The sequence below is a fragment of the Clytia hemisphaerica genome, unplaced genomic scaffold, assembly GCF_902728285.1.
Source record: "Clytia hemisphaerica strain Z4C2 unplaced genomic scaffold, Clytia hemisphaerica genome assembly, whole genome shotgun sequence".
Taxonomy (NCBI): Eukaryota; Metazoa; Cnidaria; class Hydrozoa; order Leptothecata; family Clytiidae; genus Clytia; species Clytia hemisphaerica.
The window spans coordinates 197,680-223,026 of NW_027103740.1; the positions used below are offsets into that span (position 1 = coordinate 197,680).

At 35.6% G+C, this 25,347-nt stretch overlaps 3 protein-coding genes across 3 annotated transcripts; all 3 read right to left on the reverse strand.

The window, feature by feature from the left end:
• Positions 1 to 134: 134 nt before the first annotated feature.
• On the reverse strand, positions 135 to 14,351 carry LOC136805177 (uncharacterized). The gene is made up of 8 exons (XM_067061742.1): positions 13,866 to 14,351; positions 12,941 to 13,284; positions 12,183 to 12,277; positions 3,697 to 3,856; positions 3,441 to 3,507; positions 2,953 to 3,006; positions 1,683 to 1,876; positions 135 to 1,426 (listed from the first exon to the last, which is right to left on the reverse strand). Exons 1-8 carry the CDS (start codon positions 14,299 to 14,301, stop codon positions 1,163 to 1,165), a joined length of 1,614 nt encoding a protein of 537 aa, XP_066917843.1. The 5' UTR covers positions 14,302 to 14,351; the 3' UTR covers positions 135 to 1,162.
• LOC136805182 (uncharacterized) lies at positions 4,130 to 5,989 on the reverse strand. The gene is made up of 3 exons (XM_067061747.1): positions 5,357 to 5,989; positions 4,695 to 5,041; positions 4,130 to 4,212 (listed from the first exon to the last, which is right to left on the reverse strand). The coding sequence occupies exons 1-3, from the start codon at positions 5,799 to 5,801 to the stop codon at positions 4,159 to 4,161; spliced, it is 846 nt and encodes a 281-aa protein (XP_066917848.1). The 5' UTR covers positions 5,802 to 5,989; the 3' UTR covers positions 4,130 to 4,158.
• A 71-nt stretch (positions 14,352 to 14,422) lies between the features above and the next one.
• On the reverse strand, positions 14,423 to 20,686 carry LOC136805178 (uncharacterized). The gene is made up of 8 exons (XM_067061743.1): positions 20,155 to 20,686; positions 18,738 to 19,081; positions 18,465 to 18,559; positions 17,975 to 18,134; positions 17,662 to 17,728; positions 17,473 to 17,526; positions 16,167 to 16,363; positions 14,423 to 15,381 (listed from the first exon to the last, which is right to left on the reverse strand). The coding sequence occupies exons 1-8, from the start codon at positions 20,591 to 20,593 to the stop codon at positions 15,127 to 15,129; spliced, it is 1,611 nt and encodes a 536-aa protein (XP_066917844.1). The 5' UTR covers positions 20,594 to 20,686; the 3' UTR covers positions 14,423 to 15,126.
• Positions 20,687 to 25,347: the final 4,661 nt, after the last annotated feature.

The window sequence follows — 25,347 nt, forward strand, 5'->3', positions numbered from 1 at the left end:
ATAGTCATGTATTTCAATTTTCATGCTCGAGACGAAATTTAAGCTATAGTCATCGTTGCTATAATTAAGTAAAAAATGGTTTAGTGCAACCCTTAGGAGTTTTGAGTATTTGTCATTCAACTTGTATTAGTGTATAGTGTATAGAAAGTTCATTCATTTTCATAAAAAAAAACTTCCATAAAGGGACAAAAATAATTTTTAACAACCGTAATTTAAATATTATTGTAATTTCGTAATGTCATAAATATATCAAAAGAGTTGTATACCTCTCGTGCAATAAACACCAAATGTCTTATTCTATGCGAACCCATCATCAATCAGATGCTTAAAGGGACATAAAAGTACTGACGAAATTTGTAAACAAACCGTATGCAGCGCGATACAAAATCAAAACAAATGTCACATGTCAAAATAAAAAATAAAAACAAATACACGTTTTTTTTTTTATAAGGAACCTTAACTTTGCTCTGAGCCTGGAGTTCCTTATTTTTACAGAGAATTTCAGTCTCAAAGTTCCTTATCGAGTTCCTTACTACATAGGAAATTTTGAACTTTTTGCCCCTTAAAAGATCAAAATTTGGTCAAATTAGTCCCAATAAGGTACATTATTTTCAAATCCACTTATTCTCAGCCTGAGCAGTTCCTTAACAATTCCTTATTTTTTGAACCATTTTCAGCCTCGAGTTCCTTATAAACGTGTTCCATTATAAAAAAAAAACGTGTATGGCTGATTTTGATTGTTTCGATTGTTTTACAAGTTTGTTTTGGACACGTGATTTTAATTTACCAACTGACGGTCGTATTTGCGGCTAAAAAATTGACTATTAGAATCGCACCCTTACAGTGCAGAAAAAAATCTGTTAAATTCATACCCTTACGGTGCATTTTTTCAAATTTTAAACTCTTTTAGAGCAAAAACATCAAAATTTTCGGGCAAAAATTTGCAATTTTTCCCACTGTAAGGGTGGACTTTTATAAGCGAAAACTTCGACTTTGATAGCAAGTGATTTCTAAGGTTCATGGATCGATTCAACCATCCATTCATTTTTGAGTTTCCGTCCATTGTTTCTCTCTGAGGCATTTGATTTTGTGTAAGAAGCCAAATTGTGTTGATCTGTAACAACCAGCTCATTTATGAGGCCGCGACCAGTATATTTTTCTTTCACCTCACATGGATCTTCTCTCCGACTTCAATTTTAATTCCGGGTGATTTTTCAACTTCCCTGGTTTCACTTGCTTCAACTTTAGATTTGTTTTTTAGTTCACAACATTTTCGGAATAAAAACCAAAGCAAAACCATACACATGGAGCCAACACACGTGCACACCATCGTCAACCAGAAAGGTTGTTTTTGCGCATCGAAAATAATGCTGATTGTTGAAGCTTCTTCTGTGCTCTGCTTGCTTGATCGTGATTGAACCAATCTCTGCAAAAAGAAAATTTGAATAATCAAAAGGTTGAATTTGAGTATAAACGGATAATTTCAGACAGTGGGGACAAAAGTTTTCCCAGTTTAGAAGAAGGGGTCCCAGTGGGTCTGTGAGAAGGGGGTGTTTTTGTGAAAAAAATAACCCTTAGAGGGACTTTGAATTTCAAAAGTTTAGGAGGGTTTGTCTGAGGAAAGACTTTGATCAAAAATTATTAAATATGGCAGCATATTAGCACAAAAAGTTGAATCTCACCTGTGAAAAAGCCAAGTCTTCTTGACTGAATTCATTAAATTCTTTTTGCATCTGAAAATAAGGATTTGTTTTCACCATAACACCAAATCCAACATGATAATCGAAAAGTTTTGCAATGTGCTTGATTTCAATTTTCCCGTGATTTTTGAAAGCCGGCAGAGCATGAAAATATGCGTACTCATCCAATGCTATGGCTGAAATCATAAAAGAGGTAAATATTATACTGTGTGGAGGTATACTCATCTTATTATTATTTTTTATTCATAGAATTATATTTTACAGGTCTATCGACCTCTACGAAATAATTTTAGATTTATAAAATATTGTCTAATTCTTCATCTGTCGTCCAGTCGTCAGAAGATATGGACAGAGAAGACGTTGTTTTGGTCTTTGTTCTAGGTTTTCGAACTAGGCGAAGGCTTGTTCTAGGGCTTCCTCTTACATGCCAAACGAAATCATCATTTTTTTAATTCATTTTATTCGCCTTTTGGCACATATCTTTAATAATTTTTCTTTCGTTGATGGTGAAGTCGTCTGTAATGCTAAAGCCACCAATTTCATTGAATCGTTTCAGCTTATGCAGATTTTGCATTATCCGTTCTTTTTCCTCTATACTTTTTAAGATCAACTTATTGATTGGACGCCAATGTAGCCCTTTTCTGTTTTGTCCAATGCGGTGATGGTGGGACGGTTTGATATCTTGGACGCCAATGTTACCTAGTATACCTTCAATATCTATTTTGTCTTGTTCCTGTTGTTCCTCTTTGTTATCTACCTCTAATTCCACCATTCCATGTATAATAATATTTCGTTTTCTTGATTCGATGTCTCTGTCTTCATTCTTGTTTTCTTGTTGGTGTTATAAGCATGCCTTTGAGGGGGAGAGATTCTGATATAGAACAACACTGAAAAAATTGCCAAAAATTGTTCTGGGGCAGAACAACAAAACAATAATTCGAAAATTCAATAGAGATGAAATTTATGATAATTTTTCTCGCCAGAAAAGGATTTTTGCCATTTTCCAATAAAGCAGGGTCCGTTCACGTTAACTGTGCACTAATCCTTGTTTTGCTTAACTTTTTTTTAGCAAATACTTCATTGGGACTTCATTCCTAACATAACACATTATATATACCGTTGAAAAGATCATTCAGAGCACAATAACTCAAAAAATCTAAAAAAATATTGAAGCATAGGTTGGGAAATGGCAAGGATTAGTGCACACTTTTAAAGTGAATGGACTTAAACTGGGTTTTGCGATGTCAAATACCTTGTACTTCATCATTATCAAGAGCCTCCATCAACTGTGTTGTGTTGAAGTACACTATAAAAGAAAAGGATTGCGTGTTTTGGATTTCATTTTTAAAACTTTCATTAGATTTAACACCCCCTTCTCACAGACCCGGTAGGATTTTTCCAACCACTGGGGGTAAAAATAATGGACCAAAACTTGATGGAGATTGATATCCCCATGTTTTTTACGGTTAGGGATTTGAAGTGTATTGTTTTTGAGCCAGAAAATTCAGTGGGAATGGAAAATAGCATAATATTTTGCAGTGAGGATTTGCTTATCTGGTTATTTTCAGCGAGGACAAAAATGTTCTTCAAACAATATAGTTTTCCACTGGGGATGTTATTTTGGCCAATTTTTTCCAGTGGGAAGGGGTCCCCGTGGGTCTGTGAGAAGGAGGTATATTTACTCAACCGAAATGGGTTCAACCCATTTCGAGATAATAACGGCAATGTCTCAATAATTACCTTTCGGAAAAGCAAATTCCTTCATGATGCTGTTATAGACGTGAGGTTTACTTTCAATAAAACCAACCTAAAAAGTTAGTAAAAAGTTGGAAAAAGTTAAAGCCAGGTCTATCCTCTGAAAGGCAGGGTAAGCTATTATGGTTAAAGGTAGGCTAGCGGCCTTCTAGAGACGACTTCTGAACTATTTCCTATAGAGATTGTTTTGCAATTTTAAACATAAATCGTATTCAGATCAAATGGAAACCAGTGCAGTTACCTTGGAGCCACTCAATTCAAAAGTGGAATGTTGTCGGATTGCAGCATTTAACCCAGTGATAATAGCAGCCGTGAACATGTTGAATAGGGTGATGCCGATTAAAATCCAGAGAATAGCAAACAAACGGCCAAATACTGTCGATGGTGTCTTGTCACCGTATCTGGGAAAGAGGAAAGTGTTGAAATGGTTCAGAAATTTTTATTTATGTTCTAATTTGGCTACACATGTAACGACTTTTTTTAATACAAAATCTGTTGACTATAGAATAAATAATGAATAATAATGAATATTTAAATAATAAAACGAATCTTAAAGGAATCGTCAAAATGTTTTATCAGTAATATATTTTTTCAGAGCTCTCAAAATAAAGATTTTATCCTCAAATTCAAAAATCTATTTTCGAAATACAGCTCTTAACTCTCACCCAACTGTTGTCATGGAAACATAAGCCCACCAAAATCCTTAAGCTCCTCTCGGAAACGTCTTTGGAAAATGTTCTTCATTACTCCATTGGTCCTGTGAAGATAGAGAGTAGTAGTGACTGTTAGAAGCAATTTTCTGACTAATGTAATACCTCTTTCTCACAGCCCTAGTGGAACTTTTTCCCAAAGCGGGGATAAATTCTATTGAAATCCCAACGAGGATAGAAATTCTATTATTCTAAAATTCCAGGGTACTTTCCCGACGGAAATGAAATTTTAAACAAAATTTCCAGTGGGGTTGGTCTCGGCGGGTCTGTGACACAGGAGTGTAATTTAGGTTTGTAAACTAAATCGAAGAGCACAACCAAATCTCGCACATTGCCACACCTGAAATTTATTAATTCATTGAAAAAGATATAAATCCTGTTTCCAATTCCCACACCTTCAAATATTCTGTTGAAATCATAGATAGATGAGCAGGTTTGCCATAGGCTCCGCGAAAACAAGACTGTCTAAAGTAAAATCTCTAAATATCGACTATCTAGTTTTTTACTCAATATTATTGGAGAAACTTACAGATAGCCAAATCACCACGCCAGCACTGACAGCCATCGAAAGTGCAGTCACAAACAATGGCCAGGTTTCCAAAGAATTATAAACCAAACTTGTAACTAACGCAAACGCATCCAAATCTTCAATCAACCCAAGATAATATACACTTGTATGGGGAAAGACGGGGACAGTTGTATGTCCTAAAATGTTGGCTTCTTCGCCACGAAATTCCACTGGTGCAACGATTGCGTGATCAGATAAACCGCTGTAATAATTTTGGAAGTATTTATCATCATTTTGTCCACTTTGGATGTATGTGATAAAATTACATCCCAAACAACATCTCTCGATCAAGATTTCCTGCAGGTAGTCTACAAAAATCACAAAAAAGTAGGAAATACAACCTTGAACTTGGATAGAAATTTTTTATCGAAATCCTAGTGAGTATAGAAATTCTATCGACCCATTTTAAAAATATCTAGTGGGAGATGGTTTTTTAGGGTAACCTTTACATTGGATTTAAAATAGGGATGAAATGAAAGTCAATTTCGCAGAAGGGTTGAAATTGACTTTGAAATTGTAGGTGAGATTTTTAGGCAAATGTTCCAGTGGGGAAAGTGGTCCCACCGGGTCCCACCGGGTCTATAGCACAGGGGTTTATAGAACTGATTCTTACGCTAACTCACCTTTTAAGATCCCCTTCACCACTTTGTTCCGTGTCTTGTCAAAAGCCTCATAAATCAAGGGAGGTGAATTAGAATAAAAAACTGTGATATTGTACTGGCAATTTTTAACTATTTGACAAATCGTTTGATCACCGGCGACACTTTGTTTGAATTTTTTGATGAGGTTTTGCTGTAAACGACATGTCACATATGGAGCATCATCAAATGAAGTATTCCCCAAAAAGAAACCAAACCAATCGTCTATGGTGAGATTTCCAGCTAGTTCAGAAGTTGATAATGTGCTTGAATGTTTGATATCATCATCTTTGCCCTCAGCGCCCTCATTGTCAAAATTTTCACCCTCATCTCCAATAATTTCAGCGTTAGACAATGATAAAGGAATTATCAAGATAACACAATACAAAAATACAATTGCAGGATGCACCTTTATGCTAATTCTCAACATTACATAAGTAAGTGTAATTCTTTCACATCTCGTCCGTAGATCAGGATTTCAAATTTTTCATCATTAAATTTTTTCTTTTGAAAACCTTTGCGTGAAATCACAGCTTTCTTCAAAGTGAACTTTTACCTTCAAAGCATGGATCCAATATGAAAATTTTCTTCGGCTATTTGCGGACCATGTTATGTGGTCTGTGAAAAATAATCGCTATTGATTGAATGAGCTATTTGATTCGAAATTTACTATCGGAATAACAAACAGAAAACAAGTTGAATAGAAATCACTAGGAATTTTTTTATTTTCAATATTTATCACTGAAAAGTTTTAAAATAATTCTCGAGCACTGCTTTGAAATTCAATCGGATAATATTGAAAATGGAATTTTAAATAATTAATATTTGTTATTTCGAGTGAAAAATTTAGTCCTTAAAATTGGGGCATAAAAAACTTAAACTGCCCCATTCAATAGTGTTTTTTTACCGCTATCGGTACTCGGTACGGTACACTATAAAATCTCACCATCCTCATTTTTCTTGAAAAACTATTAAAAAAAATTGTGCATGTCTTAAATGTTTTTTTTTTAATAAGAGTGATATCGTTTGCTTACTCATCAATTTTAATTTACAAGCTTTTTCACATTGAATTGACACGGATGTGGAGCAATATGATCAGAAAGAGGAAAATCAAAACATTTTTTTGTTTATATCAGCACAATATAACAATAGCAAGGCACTGTTCTGATAAAAAACATGTGTCTGATATGAAACAGAAACACTTATGCAAAGACAAAACCTTTAATGCCAATATTTTTCATTTAATTCTTAATAATTCTTAATTGGAATTCTTCTCACTATCCAAATAGGGATAATCTTTTAGATTACCTTTCTCAGGAATCAGTACAAAATATAACCATATGAACCATAAATGTATGGACTAAAGAGAAAATTGTCGTGTTTACTACATCGATAAGCAATCAGAGCCCCATTCATTGAGATCATCGTTCGGGGGTGGGGTACTTAGGCAAAATGAAGGCTGGGTATGTGCGAGCCTTTTTGACACCCTCGAACGTCTCTCAAAGGGGTGAAAAAACATTAAAAAGAAAATTGAGTCTCTGTAAGGGTCTAAAAATTTCCTCTCTCAAAGGGTCGTGATTTTCCAAAATTTGGACAAAAATCGGGTGAAATCGATAAAAATTTTGAGAAATGTCTCTCCAAAAATGCCAATTTTTCCTCTCTCTAAGGGTTGATTTTCGATTTTTGGCTCGGACATTCCGGTGGCCTCGCAAACTTAACACCCCCGGGGGCCATCGTTAAGTACTGTGATAAATTGTCTTTATAATGCCAATATCTGTGTTTGAAATAGTCAGAAATGTTTATTCGCAATATCCTGGAATCAAAGTGATACTGGTCTTTAAAATAGAACGTTAGCAGTCTTTTGCGTTATGGTAAATGGCTCCGGTAATCCCACAAGATAGTAAATAGTAGTATTAAATTACAGATATAGTTTCAACTTAACTGCATAATTGCAGTTCAAGGCACAACTTTACGCTTCTCATTAGCTAAACACCATTTGATGAATTGACAAATAAGAGCTAACAGCAAGGATCCAACTAGCGTGATTGTGATAGTCAACCAAAAGGGTTCCTTTCTGGCATCAAACATTACACCCACAAAAGATTTGGTGATGACTGTGGTTGATTTGGAATCTGTTGTCAAAAATTTCTAAGAAAATGAAGAAATAAATATTTATTGTTCATAATGTTTCCAAAAGTTTTTCTTGAATTTGAAAAGTCGCTCCTGGAATATCAATTAGAAATGCTTTCATAAAATAATTCGGGGGTTTGACATCATTATTCCCCCTGAAATAATTTAAGAAAAGCCTAATAAATTTTGGTCACAAAAATTTATGACTCAATGTCGCCATCATAGAATTTGTTTGTTAATAACGTACCTTATCGGGGAAAACTTCGTCGGGGAAAAGTGACGAAATTTCGGCCAAGTGACGAATATTTTTCCCCGACGAAAATTTTCCCCGGCCTTAATGCGTTTACCAACTACCAGCAAGTGACTAATTTTTTTCCCCGACGAAAATTTTCACCGACAAAGTTTTCCCCGATAAGGTATATCATATTATATTCATTAAGAATTCCAACCTCGTCCCCTGCGTATTATCAGCTTTTCGATGCTTACGAATAGGGCTAGATAATACTAGCAACAGCCTACACTAGGATATTCTTTGACGTCAATCAGTAACGTAAATAAAGTCTGGGATACACGGGGACGAGGTTGTCAGAATTCATCATACCTTAGACAATGGTAGGTCCTCTTGGTTATATTTATTAAACTCCTTCTGCATTTTATAGTAAGGGTTTTTTTTGGAAAGTACACCAAAGCCTACATGGTAATCCTCCAAAGAAGAAATATATACAACTTGGATTGTTCTTGTTGCTTTTTCGATCATGTTCAATGCATAATTGTAAGCTAATGCATCCATTGCAATAACTAAATGAAAATAAAAATATTGGTATGGATTTTGATAAATGACTCAGCCCGACACCATATCCTTATCCTAAATTACTTGGACCCCCTGTTAAATTGCATCAATTGATCACAATTGATTAGTTAGTGGAAATAATGACCTTCCTTGGAATTATTTTCAACTAGGGAGTCCAGTGATTTGGATCTAACTGGATGACAGAGGCTAGACTAGGAAATCTTTGGTTTATTATTGATAGACTTGTTGTGTTGTTTCCAGAACCTTTTTAAATGCTTAGTATTTGCAAAAAACAGGAAATGCCGGAAGGATCTTTATTTTAGTAATATTGACACATTGGAAATTGAAAACTTGGCTCTTCCATAAAAGCCAAAATAAATTTTATATTACAAAACAAAATGTCAAAGATCGGCCATTTTCCCCCGCGGATCTCGATCAAGATGGGACTGTTTTTAAAGAACTGTCTTACCATCAATTTCTTCATTATCGAGAGCATTGATCATCTGTGACATGTTTTTGTAAACTAAAAAATTTAATGTCCAATATCCAACTTTTAGCGTGTTTTGATTTCGTTTACCCTTTAGTGGGTACCTGTAGTATAGTCTTTTTGGACGCAAAATTTCAAGTCTGGCAAATGTTACCAAGTTGAAAACAAAGAAAAGTGAAGCCATACTATCGGCTGTATAACTATCGAGTTATACAGATGAGGGATACACGTTTTTTTATAAGAATACACTTTATAAGAATATCCAAGATGAAAATGGCCAAAAAATTAAGAATAATGCCAAGAATATCACCATCATGGAATTTTGCTACTAATGGCTAAGAATGCCATCTTTAGAGCATTTTCAATTATAAATTGTCAATTAACAATTATCAAGTAAGGCTTTTTCCTTTCACAAAAATGCCATTTTATGCTTGAGACGTATGTACTAAATGTTAAATCTAGTCTGAATTAGAATCCTAACCTAAGAATGTGGTAAGAATATTCTAGGATGCTTTTCCCAAAAATATTAAGAATATCCATGATGGAATGGATTTACACCATTCTCTTATAAAAAAAAGTGTGTAACCAAAAGTCCTACTCTATTTTCATACTAACTCATAGGCATAGCATTTTTTTCAAAAAAGAAGCACATTTTGGCTTAGCCCCTATTAGTTATTACCTGTAGATGGTGTAGCAAATTCCTTGATGATTGTGTTATAAACATGAAGCTTGGATTCCATGTAACCAACCTGAAGAATTATGAAAATATATTTCATCTAGTGAACCGTAAAAGTGAGAAATGGCTATAAACTGGCCACCTGTCCACCATCTTAGTAAAATCCGGCGAAAAGGTTACTGCGAGTAATAAAGTAAGTCTGCGACCGACCATTTTAAAAACCTTCTTGGCAAAAAGCCAATTCTCTCTGAAAATAATTCTTTACCTAGGGAACAAATATCTCCACATTTGGACATTCCTCTTTCTCCTTTCACTTTAATTAGGTCCTTTCCCAAACTAAATCTTGTAAAGTTTTCGGTCCAAATAACATTCCACCTATTATCTGGAAAGATTAGAACTTCCACGGTTTCCTTCTTAATCTTTGTAATATCGCATTCGAAGAAAATGTTTGCACAAATCATTGGCTGAAGCCTTATATCATTCCTGTTCCGAAAAGGGAGATCTAACTCTTGCTACTAACTATCGTGGTATATCTTTTCTTCCAATAGCGGCTAAGATGCACAACAAACTTTTACTTAATAGGATTCGGTCTAAAGTGGAACCCATTCTTCGTAAAAATCAAAATGGTTTTCGTAGGGGCGCTCCACACTAACACAAATCCTATCCCTTCGTCGCGTACTTGAAGAAGCCAGGAATTTTAATCTCGATGCTATACTTGTATTTGTTGACTTTAAAAAAGCTTTCGATTCAGTTGATCGAGATAAAATGTTTGATATCCTCTCACTATATGGCATTCCCACGAAAATCAATAATGCCATCAAGCTTCTTTATACAGACACCAACTCTTCTGTCCAAACTACAGATGGCGAGACTGATACTTTCCCATCTTAACAGGTATCTTGCAAAGTGATACCCTTGCCCCGTTTCTTCTTCTTTTTATTTTTGTTGCAGATTACATCATGCACATTTCTGTTGACAAAATCTCACATTGTGGTTTTCTTCTTGAATATATACTTGGGCCTCGTAGTCCAGCAACTTATCTCACTGATACATACCCTGAGTATCAGAGGTTAAGTTTTCAAAGAATATATTAACCTCTGAAGACCAATAATAGAAATTTTATCGCGCATGTGTCAATCTAATCACTGTTGAAAGAATCAAAGATGAAGAGCAAATATTACCTTATTAATGTCTAGCAGACTGTATCAGTATGCAGTTTACTATTTATGAATTCCCCAGAAACCTCAAAGTGTAATTGAAGTATGGGTTTCTTTCGAAAGAAATCTTTTACATGATCCCCAAATGTATAACAGTAATTACTAAACTTTTAATTATGGAAATATCACTTTAATTGAATCGAAATAATAGACAGACTTTATGTTATGAAGGAAGTATCAGAACTCGACTGCGGTCGAGATGATGATGATGATGCGACCGAAGCCGAGAGCAATCCGAAGAAGAATTTTGTTTTGCTGCCTACCTGAATGAAGGGGAGAACACTACTTCTTTTGAGTGTGAAGTCTTTGGTATGATTTGATCGGAGATTGAACTCATCAGGACCTTGACAGAGTGGTATGTTATCGTCCGTTACAGTGAGCGGGAAGATATGGTGGTATAGCGTTATGGCGGTATACGGAAAAAAATTGGCGGGAGAGTTTCAAAGACTGGAAAACTCTACCGGCTGTAAACTCTTTTTGGCAAAAAAGCCTACCGTGAATAGCACAGGTCAAAATCATATATTGACGCTGTGCCAATGAATCGAGATTCTATTCAGCGCGCAATTAACGAAGACAAAAGTAACCATGACGACCATCCAAGATCTTGGATGAAGTTCAGCGTTGATATTTTTATTCCCGTCGTTGAAAACACAACTTAAAAAAGTCAGCAATGCTTTGTAAAAAGAGTCAGTGATAGAGAATCATAACATAAAATATGTCTACTATTTCGATTCAATTAAAGGGACATTTCCATAATTAAAAGTTTAGTAATTACTGTTATACATTTGGGGATCATGTAAAAGATTTCCTTCAAAATAAACTCATTTCAATTACACTTGGAGGTTTCTGGAGAATTCGTAAATAGTAAACTGCATACTGATACAGTCTGCTAGACATTAATATGGTAATATTTGCTCTTCATCTTTGATTTTTTCTACAGTGATTAGATTGACACATGCGCGATAAAATTTCTATTATTGGTCTTCAGAGGTTAATATATTCTTTGAAAACTTAACCTCTGAAGGATAAAAAAAGCCTGTTTGCGAATTTTCTTCGGCTTTGGGCTTATTTCTTAGATAGTGATTTGTCTTAGACTATAGTCTACAGAGTCGATGGATTTTCTTTTCATGTTACGCCCTGATGTAACCCCCTTCCTTACATTCTTCCCAACAATTTCGACTTTGGAGTGTTTCGCGATTGCATTATTGAGACTTGTAACAATAGCAGCCGTAAACATATTGAATAAGGTGATGCCGATTAAAATCCAGACTATGGCAAACAAACGACCAAATACTGTTGATGGTGTCTTGTCACCGTATCTTGGAAAAGAAAAATAATATATAAAAACCGTCTTCGAGAGCAAATAATTTTGTGAAAGAGTGGAAATTTCGAATGTACTTTTGGTCCCTATTTGGCTTCTCAAGTTTTCAAGATCTGAAAATTTTCTGAGTCGAGTCTGGGATGATAATTTATTTTCAAACATCGATGTGCAGAACGAATTAAACTCTCACCCAACAGTCGTCATGGAAACATAAGCCCACCAAAATCCTTCGAAGGCTCCTCTTGGGAATTCTTTCTGGAAATGTTCTTCATTACTCCATTGTTCCTAGAAATAGCAACATTTTCTTACACTCTGTAGAGCGCTTGACCAAGATTTGACGAATCTAACAAAGCCGCGATATTCGTTTTGAAGACTTATCCAATGCCCAGTCTGTCCTCTGACGACTAGGTGACGGACGAGGATTAGATATATTATATATTTCATATTACTTCATAGAGCTCGATACTTGTGAACTATAATTCTATGAATACAGAATTGATTACCAATGGGGAATCTGACAACTTTAATATTTTGTAGAAGTTAAGATGTCAAAATTTACAAAAGCATTATTTAGAAAGTCCTATTGAAAAATATGTGTATTGGATCGACCCTATCAGCTTGTTCAGGTAAAAAAGTGCTCTATCCAGCAGAAATCCCTGCATATATTTTTGCCCTAATACCACCACCAAGGGTTTTTAAACCTTGACTGACTTACCCTTTTGAATTTCCCAATCAGGCACCCCCTTCTCATGGACCTGGTAGGATTTTATCAGCCGGTGTAGGTAAGAATAACGGACCAATACTCGATAAGGATTGGTATTCCCATATTTCTTATGGCTGGATAATTTACCACCGGGGATATATTTTTGAAAATGTTTCCAGTGGGAAGGGTTCCCAGTGGGTCTGTGAGAAGCGGGTGTATTTACCAATTAGCATATTGGAACATACCGAGATCCAGATGATGACACCGGCCAAAACAGCCATTGAAAGTGCAGTAACGAACAGAGGCCAAGTTAACAAAGCATTATTGATAACTCCTCTTAACAAGACGTAAGAATCGATCTCAGTATGAAGCCCTAGAAAATAAACTTTTCGATGCTGGAAGAGTGGTACAAGATGATGACCTAAGAGAGAGCTCTCTTCTCCACGAAATTCCACAGGCGCAATAATGCTATCATTTTCCCATGCATTGAAATTCTCAAAGAACATGTCATCAGGAATGGTATAATGGACGAATTGTAAATTTGTACATCCAAGACAACAACGTTGGACAAGGACCTCCTCTAGAATATCTAAAACATGAATGGTTTTGCATGATATAATAAAACACATTTGAAAAAGGAACTTGCAGACTTGGTAAATATTTCTCACAAGGAGTACACACTCTTTTTATCATTAGAAATTTTTGAAATCTTTTTGTATTTTAAGCCTTATTTTCACCATTTTGTGAGTATTTTAGTCCATAAAACCTTGAATGTTTTTAACTTGTTCTTAATATTTTGGTCATAGAAGCCTTATATTTTTATATGATTTGTTCTTATATGGACGTTATGAACATTACATGAACGTTAAAACAACGTCGTGTGTCAGCTGGGCAGAACGTGATGTAGAATAAAAGGGTAAAAGCTCACTTAATTGATTTAGATACATACAAACTTTAAAAGCATAGCGGCCTTTAGTCTTTTAGGATTTTTAAGCTAGAGGTATCAGAAAGGTTACCACAGGGACAACTGGCTTGTCAGACTCGGCGGAACAACCGTTAAAGTGGGGGAGGCTGAAGGGTCAAAACGAGATAAAATTCCCAGTCTCCCCACTCTCCCCAGTTCCGCCGGGTCTGCTTGTGGCATAATGGGGAAAAAGTGTAAAAGTTTACCTATTAACAGCCCTTTCATGATTTTTTCTGTCCCCTTCATTTCGGAGTATATTAAAGGTTTCGTCTCTGTATATCGAACAATGATCGGTTTTTTACACGCCGGAATGTAACCACAGTATTGCTCTTGATCCACAGAATTATTAAAATATTTAATGTAACGATTTTGTAAGCGACAACCAAGGAATTTACTTCCACGATCAATTTTAAGTGATTGGTACATTAGTTGATACCAAGTGTTCGAATCTAGTAGGCTAGCACTTGGAGAAAATTGGTTGGGCTCCTCGACAAAGGTTTCATCGCCGTCATTGTTATCGTAATCGGTAGTAACGCCGTTATTATAATACCGTGATCCAAGAGTCTGACATTGTTTATTTACCAACAAAAAGAAAACTACCAATGAAAATCGGTTTGAAATGAATTGAGATTTTAGCGCCATTATATACAAAGACTTGATCGCACGGTTAAATGTAGGATGAATCGAGAGAAACAAACTTTTCAATTTTGATTTTCAGATTATGAATTTTGATTTATTTTTTGTTTTATTTTATTTTTCTGGCTCTCTTTATACAATTTCAATAAAAATGGTTCTAATTTTGAAAATTATTAATAATGAATACATTTTTTTCAAAACAAAAAATTAATTAAATTGTCACCGTTTAGAAACCCATAGCCTCAGATTAGCAATCTTTCAACAGTTATAGAGAGAGCTGTGTCCTTGAAAATATTATCCAAAATAACTCAATGTCCAGGTATACTTGGAAAGCTTTTGAGAACATTTTATAAAAATGTACATTCTATGTGAAAACCATGAAAACACGGTCTTTGCTTAAATTTTGGATCTGTATACATTTCCCATATGCAAGGAAAAGGATTGGACCTGTGTACCACTAATGTACCACGTACCACTAATTCGCTACTAGAGTGTAAGTTTCAAGTTTGCCGGGTGAACTTGTAGACTAGAGTCTACTTTTGGCTTGCTCCATACTGCTTTTACCTTCCAAAAACAACTAAAATCTGACATACTGTTTTACAGTCCACCTAAGCAAAAGTATACTACCATATACAACCGGGCCACCATCCAGTCTATAAAAAAAGCTACAAGTCAACCCCGGGCTAGTGCACTAGTGACAACCAAGTGCCATCAGTAGTCTGTCCCTTGGAGGAAATCAACCAATGAAATGATTTTAACTCGAACTTAGTCCTCCTTTAAGCATGTTTTGTGCAACGATTGACACTAAGTGTATTGGTACAAACTATTTCATCAAATGTTTTTCTCTTTAACATCGATAACATCGACTTTATCTGTCTTTTCCTGTATAATTTCTTCAGGATGAACTTCTTTCTTTTGTTTCCCAACAATAAACTTCTTGAAGATCTGACAAACGATGATAAAAAGAACAGAACCCACCAAAGTTACCACAATGGCTACCCAAAATGGTTCTTTTGATGCATCGAAAATGACCTGTGTTGATTTCTCATTGGAGTTTGCTTCCTTCGTCTTCTTTCTGATGTAACGCTGTTGGAAAAAGGGAATATAAAATTGGATACCACCTTTGCTCACTTATATAGAACGTTATAAAGAAACCCAGAGACTTTTTTATCAATAATTGGAGTGACGGCTAAGGTGTGCAAGGCGTCAGTGACATAAACCAGGGGTTTCCGGTTCGAATCTGCACTCCTTCTTTTAACGATCCCTTTAGTTCATAGATAGTCGTGGACCCTGTGAAAACAATTAAAAGACTGTTTAAAAGTCCTATATTATTGGGCTATCCGTGTAGAATATAGACAAGAACATCTATCTAAATCTACATATTTCCGACCAATTTTATTATTTAAGTTGAGTTTTTTTTGTTTGAAACATTTAGGAACTCTACGTATGTAGTGAGTTACAAACATCTTGTGTTCGAACGATAAAGATTGACCACGAACTCAAATCGCTAGAAACATCTCCTTTTCACAGACCCACTGGCACTCCTTGCCACTGGACAAATTGACCAAAATATCTTCCCCGGTGGAAAATTATACTCAAATCTTTGTCTCCATTGAAAATAATCAAATAAACCAATCCTCACTGTAAAATTTTTACTATTTTTCCATGCCCACTGAATTTTCTGACTTGAAAACAAAAGAATTGAAATCCCCAGCCATAAGAAATATGGGAATATCAATCCCCATCGAGATCCAGTTAGTTATTTTTATACCCACTGGCTAGAAAATCTTACCGAGTCTGTGAGAAGGAGGTGTCTAGAAGGAAGAGTAGAATGCAAATGACTAGAAGAATAATGTGAACTAACAAGTTACCTCTCCGACATGTAAATCTTCTTGGCTATGTTTATTGAACTCTGTTTGCATTCTGTAATAAGGGTTGTCATCTTTCAAGGAGCCGAATCCTATATGACAGTCTTTTAGTGAGCTAACGTACTTTACTTCTGAAAATTGTTCTGGATTTTCCAATTTAGACAAAGAATAATGATATGTCCATTCATCCAGTGCAATCACTATAAGATAGAAAAAAACGTTCGTTCGTTCGTTCGTTCGTTCGTTCGTTCGTTCGTTCGTTCGTTCGTTCGTTCGTTCGTTCGTTCGTTCGTTCGTTTCGTTCGTTCGTTCGTTCGTTCGTTCGTTCGTTCGTTCGTTCGTTCGTTCGTTCGTTCGTTCGTTCGTTCGTTCGTTCGTTCGTTCGTTCGTTCGTTCGTTCGTTCGTTCGTTCGTTCGTTCGTTCGTTCGTTCGTTCGTTCGTTCGTTCGTTCGTTCGTTCGTTCGTTCGTTCGTTCGTTCGTTCGTTCGTTCGTTCGTTCGTTCGTTCGTTCGTTCGTTCGTTCGTTCGTTCGTTCGTTCGTTCGTTCGTTCGTTCGTTCGTTCGTTCGTTCGTTCGTTCGTTCGTTCGTTCGTTCGTTCGTTCGTTCGTTCGTTCGTTCGTTCGTTCGTTCGTTCGTTCGTTCGTTCGTTCGTTCGTTCGTTCGTTCGTTCGTTCGTTCGTTCGTTCGTTCGTTCGTTCGTTCGTTCGTTCGTTCGTTCGTTCGTTCGTTCGTTCGTTCGTTCGTTCGTTCGTTCGTTCGTTCGTTCGTTCGTTCGTTCGTTCGTTCGTTCGTTCGTTCGTTCGTTCGTTCGTTCGTTCGTTCGTTCGTTCGTTCGTTCGTTCGTTCGTTCGTTCGTTCGTTCGTTCGTTCGTTCGTTCGTTCGTTCGTTCGTTCGTTCGTTCGTTCGTTCGTTCGTTCGTTCGTTCGTTCGTTCGTTCGTTCGTTCGTTCGTTCGTTCGTTCGTTCGTTCGTTCGTTCGTTCGTTCGTTCGTTCGTTCGTTCGTTCGTTCGTTCGTTCGTTCGTTCGTTCGTCGTTCGTTCGTTCGTTCGTTCGTTCGTTCGTTCGTTCGTTCGTTCGTTCGTTCGTTCGTTCGTTCGTTCGTTCGTTCGTTCGTTCGTTCGTTCGTTCGTTCGTTCGTTCGTTCGTTCGTTCGTTCGTTCGTTCGTTCGTTCGTTCGTTCGTTCGTTCGTTCGTTCGTTCGTTCGTTCGTTCGTTCGTTCGTTCGTTCGTTCGTTCGTTCGTTCGTTCGTTCGTTCGTTCGTTCGTTCGTTCGTTCGTTCGTTCGTTTTGAATTGAAAAGCTTTACCTGGTATGTTTCCGTCTTCTAACGCTTTGAAAAGTTCGTCGATGTCTTTGTATACTAAAAACGAATCAGTGCTCTTGTTTATATCGCGTAACTATCTGAGCTCTGAACCATAATACGGTTACTAAAATGCCTTTTCCTAGGAGCTCTTGCATCAGCAGTTATTCAAAGCTATAACAAAAGCTTCTTTACCTCTTGGAAGTGCAAATTCTTTGATGATGCTATTTACAACATGCACTTTATATCGGATGTAACCAACCTGCAACACAATCAATAAGATATCGTCGGGAAAACATTAACTTACATAGGTGAAAGATTGAAAACAACGTTTATAAATCGGTAGTATGACTTTACTCAAAACATGGAGTTGTGATGGCAAGCGACCATAGATTGCATAGACTTTCAATTATCATTGCCTCTATAGGAGTGCAGGTTTTTAGTCTATAAGTGAGTTTTTTACCGAACTTCAGAAATTTATGTTTTCAGCATACAAAGAAATGAGTACCTCCTTTCCATTTAAGTCAAACGTATTCTGCTCGGTGATGGCGTTGTTCAGTCCAGTGATAATAGCAGCCGTAAACATATTGAACAAGGTGATGCCGATTAAAATCCATAGAATAGCAAACAAACGACCAAATACTGTCGATGGTGTCTTGTCACCGTATCTGCGGTGGAGAAAAAATTACCTTTTAAAATAATGTCATAATCTAGATAGCCAATAAAGTTTCGGTAAATGTTGCTAGAATTTGGGACAATAAGCGATTCCTGGTCAAAATTCTTGATAAGAACACAAGATCTTGCAGGATATTATCAGATCTTACAAGATCTTGGCAAGAGTTTTGACCAGGGTTCAGGATGACTAATTTGGGATTGTTGCCCCTCAGGTCTATACAATACAAATATCAGCTAGATAGCTGACTCAAACCTTGAGTATTATATTGAAGTAAAAATGTCTTGATTGTCGTTATTTAAAGGGATACAAATTAAACTCTCACCCGACAGTCGTCATGGAAACATAAGCCCACCAAAATCCTTCGAAGGCTCCTTTTGGGAAATCCTTAGGAAAATGTTCCTCGTTGCTCCATTGATCCTGAAAATTGAAAACATCATTCTAAATACAATATCTTTGCCTCTGATCCCGAAACATATCAATTTGAAAGATACAAACCTCATTACAAGGGCAGTAATTTTCTACATCTTCACATCTGTACAAAATTTTCAATCTTTGTGAGAAGAAAACTTTCTTGAAATTTTACAAAATTTATTACCGAAATCCAAATGATAACGCCAGCAAAAACGGCCATTGCGAGAGCAGTCACAAAAAGTGGCCAAGTTAACAAAGAGTTTTGTATCAACGAAGTAACCAATTTGAAAGGGTCCATTGGCTTTATTTTACCAAGGTAGAAGACATTCTCATGCTTTAATACGGGAACAACAGCATGCCCTAATAAGGAAGACGGCTCCCCACGGAATTCGATCGGTGCAACAATGTTATTAAGACTATCTGAGTGAAGATTTTTAAAGAATTTGTCATCATGTTTTTTGATTCTTCGATATTGGATGGAATTGCAGGAAACACAACAACGCTTCACTAATACTTCTTCCAAATGTTCTAAAATGTAAACAGTGATGACGTCAGAAATGTGTAAAAACAAAGCACGATGGTTTATCGAATTTTTCAAAAACATTCCTGTTTGCAAACCCAATGAAATCTCCTGTTCATTGAAAGAATTTGCCAAGAAATCGTCCCGAGTTTTTTTAAAAATAAAAATAAACTATATAAGAACATAAGGCTTCGATGGCCAAAATGTTAAGAACAAGTTAAGAACATTTTTAGTACCCTGAGTACCAGAGGTCGAAAATATTTCAACCTCTGAAGACCAATAATAGAAATGTTATCGCACATGTGTCAATCTAATCATTGTAGAAAAAATCAAAGATGAAGATTAAATATTACCATATTAATGTCTAGCAGACTGTATCATTATGCAGTTTACTCCCGGGGGGGGGGGGCACTGGGTTTGCGGACTGACGGTATGTGCGGGCCAAAAATTGGCTTTTAAAATTGCACCCTTACAGTGCAGCAAAAATCAGTGAAAATCATACCCTTAGAGTGCATTTTCCCCCAAATTTTCGATCCCTTTCGTGCAAAAGATGGTCAAAATTCTAGCATTTTTGGTCAAAATATCTAGATTTTTCAAGAATTTTCTGAAATTTCTACCCTTACAGTGCATCTCTAGTTTTTCCGACCCTTACAGTGCATTTTAAACATATTGGAAAAGGTACCCTTAGGACCCGCACATACCCGTCGGTCCTTTTGCCCAGCTGCCCCCCCCCGGGAGTTTACTATTTACGAATTCCCCAGAAACGTCCAAGTGTAATTGAAATGAGTTTCTTTCAAAAAATATTTTACATGATCCCATGTATAACAGTAAATACTAAACTTTTAATTATGGAAATAAAAAAAACTTCGTCCAAGATCTTGGATGGTTGTCATGGTTACTTTTCTCTGCGTTGATTGCGTGCTGAATAGAATCTGGATTAGTCGGCACAGCGTCGATATATGATTTCGACCTGTGCTTTTCACGGTACATTTTTAGGCTGAAAATTACAAAAATTAAGAAAACTCTAAGGCTACAAAAATTTTGGATGTTCTTTAAAGAAAAAAACGTGTAAATTATTCACCTGTCAGGATACCTTCTATTGTTTTTGTTCCATTGTCATTTTCCACAGTATAAATGAGGGGTGGAGATTCAGTAAACCAAACTACAATGGGTTCACCGCACCCAGGGTAGAAATCACAGACTTCTCGCTGAATATCCGTTCCTTCAAATGATCTAATGTAAATATAATTCAAAAAGCAAGTATTGTATTTGTATTCTTTCAATGTTCTGTTTTCAAAATAATTATCATAGTGTAGAATTCCACTCCATGCTGTCAGATTCAGATCTTTAGCGTACGAGGATGGTGTTTCAGCGAATTCAGATTCAAATTCATCCGAATCTCTACTCGGTTCTTCTTCTTGTCTATGTTTTAGTCCTCCTTCACTGCCATCCACTTGACAAATATTTTGAAATAGTGGTAATATTAATACTAAGGTTATTGTTGATCTAAGCACCGTCATTTTAACCTGGATTTGTTAAATTTTCTTGATAAAGGTCTTGGTTGTTCCTTTTTACATTGAAAAAATAATCTTTCATTTAATTTGAAATTCCGTTAAAAATGTAGAATAGCAGTTTTGGAAGTTTTTCAATTTTTCAAAAAGGGTCTTTGTATTATCATGCTGATTTTACAAAGTTCAATTTTGAAATAGAATTTAGCTTAGTTTCATTGACAACATTATATTAACAGTTAACAGCTACTGTGTAAGACTATAGTCCATATAAGAAAAAACTTTCTTTCCATTGATTTTTATTTGTGTACTTACTTGAACTTGCGTTGAGAAATTAGTTTTTTTGCTCTCTTTTTGATCATGTGATTAAATCTTAAACCAATCACAAGAGGAGTACTGGGTAACGTGATTAAAAACCGAGCAAATAGACCAGCGTCCGGGATTCAGAAAAGACCTTAAAAATGGTTTTCGTAGGGCACCTCTTAGATCAGGGTAAATTTTTGATATTATGTTCCTAATAGGGTGTAGAATTGACAAAAAAGATTTGCACGTCGAATCTCCTGCAGTTTTCGAGTGAGTCGATTTTTAGTTACAGTAATCGATATAACTTTACTAACGGTTTTTTCGAAGTCTTAAAATCAAATATCTGAGGCTACCAACGGATTCAGCGTAAAAAGTAGATAAAGAAAATAGGGTTATTTGTTAAGTTTCGACCACCTTGGCGTTTTCCGATGATATCAGCATTTTACTTGGAAAAAACTATATTCCCACATGACACATTTTACACAAAATATATTCGTTTCAAAAATGAATATGTTTTGGTCTCCCATTTTGTAAGGCCAATTCAGAAAATAGATTCAGAAGATGAAAACAATTTTGGGAAAATTCTTTGCCGAAATTGAAAACGCAAAGAATTTGAAGAATTTTCGAGAGGTTTTACTACAGTTAAAATTAATTTGAACTGAAAATTCCCAAAAGATATGAATCCACAAATTGGTGGTTGAAAATTACCGCTCAAAATAGACCACCACGAAACTAGCAGTGATATACTTTTTTATAACGTTTTGGCCTCCTTAAGATCACCATTAATTTTTTAATAAATTGATTACTAACCTTTGGCGACCGGAAAATTCCGTAGACATATAAAAAAATCACAATAACGATGCCAAATTTAGTACATCGAAAATGTTGTTTACTTCAAATCTCCTTTGGAAGAATACTATTAACTGATATTTTCACTAAAAAATTGTTTTTGAATGCGTTCACTTCCTTTAAATGCGACCAATTATAAATGGTCAAGACCACCATTTTGAATAGCAACTGTCATTTTTTGCCAAGTTTCGATGTTATTTTTTGTTGGAGTTTTTCCTTATTTCCGTAGAAAATGTTTGTTATCGATCGATAAATGCACTTCCAACTTCCTACTAATAGGTGGATTTCCGCCTAGACTTTTTGCTGGAATCCATCAATTAAAACCTTTTAATCAAGAAACTATGACAGACTTTTCTCACGTTTAGTTTACAATATTTTTGACACAGGACATGCGTTCACATTTTGTCTCTGTGACCCTGGCGTGTACTGTGAAAAGCACAGCCCGGCATCATACATCGACCTGTGCTGACCAATCCAGATTCTATTCCGCAGTTCATCTTTGATTCTTTCTACAGTGATTAGATTGACAAAATGCGCGATAAAATTTTTATTATTGGTCTTCAGAGGTTGATATATTCTTGGAGAGCTCAACCTCTGATACTCAGGGTACCTGGCGTGCAAAAGCATCACCAATTTATATTTTGAAAAATTAAAATTTTTCAATTCTAAAAAATTTGTTGAACGATGGAAAAGAATGCGGCTATTATATTTTGGTTTTTCCTAATTCTAACAAATTCTACAGTCGTAATTTTTTAAAATTTAACCATATCAATATCAACGACACCTAATATCATAATATCATTGGCGACTAAAATTAAGTAAAAAATATTGTTGATATGCCAACTTAGTGAGCTTTAATGACCACATTAACTTAAATGGCCATGAGCAAGCACTTAATTTTACTTACGGTACAGTGCCGTAGGAAGCATTTTGATATTGAGGGGGGGGGACATAAGTTCAGTGAAATTTTGAAATCTAGAGCTCTAAATTGGCTAAAAACACACTCGATAAAGGCAAAATTTAAAGGTGAAATATTCGATTTTATGAAAAAAATCACTCTCAAAAAAATTGTCGGAGGGCTAAGCAAGCATATGACTACACGATTTTTTTTTATAAGAATACACTTTATAAGAATGTCCATGATGAAAATGGCCAAAAAATTAAGAATATGCTAAGAATATCACCATCATGGAATTTTGCTACTCAAGCAAGAATACCATTTTTAGAGCATTTTCAATTATAAATTGTCAATTACCCCCAAGTAAGGCTCGCTCCTTTCACATAAATGCCATTTATGCTTGAGACGTGTGTACTAAATGTTAAATCTATAGTCTGAATTAGGACCCTAACCTAAGAATATGCTGTAAGAGTATTTTAGGATGATTTTCCCAAAAAAGTTAAAAATATCCATGATAAAATGGATTTACAGCATTCTTATATAAAAAAAGCGTGTATTATTGTATGAAGGGGAACTAAATTTCTTTTTATCATTTGGTGGTTAAAAAAGTTAAAATTCTTCAATCATGGACAAAAGGTTGTAGACAAATGAAATTTCAGTGAAAAATGATGAGAAATAGAGCAAAATGAGTCTCCAATGTGTCTGAAAAAGGAGGGAAGTTAAGAAAAACACTTTCGAAGTCGTGGCATTGCTTTTGAATTGCTTTTGAGGGAACCACAAGCAAAAAATCAGCGTTTTGATTTGAATGGGTTTGAACGAGAGTTTGGAAAGCACCCAGAACCTCTTGGGAACTTGTTTTTGATCGATATTGAAGTATTTTGCAAATACTGCAGAAGTCTACAAACCTTTTGTCCATGATTGTTTATCTTTCTACATGAAAACACCCCTGTCTCACAGACCCGGTAAATTACATAAAATTCGATCAAAATCCCAATAGAAATAAAAATTATATTGTTCCCAGGTCAAAAAACCTAGTGGAGATGGTTTTGTAGTTCAATTTCTTTCCATTACATTTCAAAGTGAGGATGAAAACAAAGGCAATTTTCAAGTGGGGCTGAAATTGTAAGGTATTTTTTTCCACCCGGGACAATATTTTAGCTTTCCAGTGGGTAGTGGATCCTGCCGCGTCTGCAACAAACACATAAAGTTTCTAACCATGAAGATCATAAGATCCATTTGTTCTTTCTTAAATCGTATCTTCTTCATTTTCAAAAAAATGATATGCAGGACGTATTGATGTGTGAATTATTGTGTGAAATAAGTACTAGTTATCGCATGACTTCGAGTGCAATACGAGAAATATTTTACGAGTTCCGAGATTTTTCCGTAATATTTTTCCGAGCCTTTAGGCGAGGAAAAATATCGGTAAAATCTCGGAACGAGTAAAATATTGAGTATTGCACGAGAAGTCATGTGATAACTAATTTATTGTCGACTCAAAAAAATTGTCCTCTTTTTGTTTTAAAAATTACTTCCGCCTTCTTCTGCTTCTGTGTACTTTCGAATGTTTTTATTCGAAAATCTAATTCGAACGTTAGATTCGAACAAAAACATTCGATATCTTCCCGCTGAAAATATTCACACAAAAACAAAATAGAGAAACATTTTTCGATCATTTTCGATCCAGAAGTTTGTTTTGAAGAGTTGCAGATTTTTCAGAAATGTATTTGAAAGTTTCTAGATTGATAATTCAAAATGCAGATGACGTACAGTATTGTTTCGATAGAGAGGAAACCCTCCATCATTGGATTAATCAGATTGATAACATTCAGTCTTTTTCTATGTTTTTGTTTCGATGACATGGCCATGGGAAAGAATAGCAGAGGAAAGGAAGTCCCACGATGGAAATGTATGCTTGTAATAATGGTTAAAGAACAACATTTTTTCAACAGCAAAACAATTTGGATGCTTTCTTGATTATCGTCAAGCTCTAAATGTTTCGAATTTTAGAAGAAGAAAGATGTACTGTAATGATTGTTGAGTTGAAAAGTCAATGACGTATGTTGTTGTGGAGAACGAGAATTAGGAGAGAACTTTTATAAAAATCACTCGTCATTTGGTTTAATACAAGACATTACACTTTCCTTGTTATGTTATGAGAAATTTTATTGGCAAATATTGAAGAATCTCAAGTTTTTTTGTATGCATTGATAAAAAACTGTTTGGTTATCACACGGACAAAGTTGCCAAAAGTTGAAAATATTTGGGTCGTGTCAAGTAGTTTTATAATTAATTCTTTGTTCATCAGATTTGATTTTAGTGTCTTTTATGGAAGAACTCCAAAGTAAAAGTTAATCTGAACATATTTTTGTTGCGTTTTTCCCTTTGATTCCCAGGCCAGCCAAGTCCTGTTTTGTTTTGATTTTTCTCCCGCCGCTTACCCAGTCCCCCAAAGTCAACGCGGTCATATTTCCAGACTAAAGAAATATGAATAAACCAGCCGAGGCTGGAAGGTCAGCTTAGCTAGATAGCTTTAATAAGTGGGTTAACAGATGTAAGAGATGCACTGAAACAGAGTACTTAGACTAAATATGTTGAATAATGTACAAAATGTGAAACATTTGATAACTTGATTTAAAATTAAGTAAAACAAGCCTGAGAGCTCCTCCAACCCCCCTCCCCCCCCCCCACGAGAAGCTCAAAGTATACTTCTCTT

Excerpts from the sequence above, each read along its gene's own strand:
- LOC136805177 (XM_067061742.1), bottom strand. The coding sequence starts at position 14,301 with ATGGCGCTAAAATCTCAATTCATTTCAAACCGATTTTCATTGGTAGTT. Across the intron at positions 3,857-12,182 it reads GTTTCCATGACGACTGTTGG|ATACGGTGACAAGACACCAT; the intron begins GTGAGAGTTTAA and ends CCTCTTTCCCAG. Across the intron at positions 3,508-3,696 it reads TTGAATTGAGTGGCTCCAAG|GTTGGTTTTATTGAAAGTAA; the intron begins GTAACTGCACTG and ends CTAACTTTTTAG.
- LOC136805182 (XM_067061747.1), bottom strand. The coding sequence starts at position 5,801 with ATGTTGAGAATTAGCATAAAGGTGCATCCTGCAATTGTATTTTTGTAT. Across the intron at positions 5,042-5,356 it reads GGTGAAGGGGATCTTAAAAG|ACTACCTGCAGGAAATCTTG; the intron begins GTGAGTTAGCGT and ends TGATTTTTGTAG. Across the intron at positions 4,213-4,694 it reads GCGTGGTGATTTGGCTATCT|GACCAATGGAGTAATGAAGA; the intron begins GTAAGTTTCTCC and ends CTATCTTCACAG.
- LOC136805178 (XM_067061743.1), bottom strand. The coding sequence starts at position 20,593 with ATGACGGTGCTTAGATCAACAATAACCTTAGTATTAATATTACCACTA. Across the intron at positions 19,082-20,154 it reads AATAGAAGGTATCCTGACAG|AACATTTGGAAGAAGTATTA; the intron begins GTGAATAATTTA and ends TTTACATTTTAG. Across the intron at positions 17,527-17,661 it reads AGAATTTGCACTTCCAAGAG|TATACAAAGACATCGACGAA; the intron begins GTAAAGAAGCTT and ends ATTCGTTTTTAG.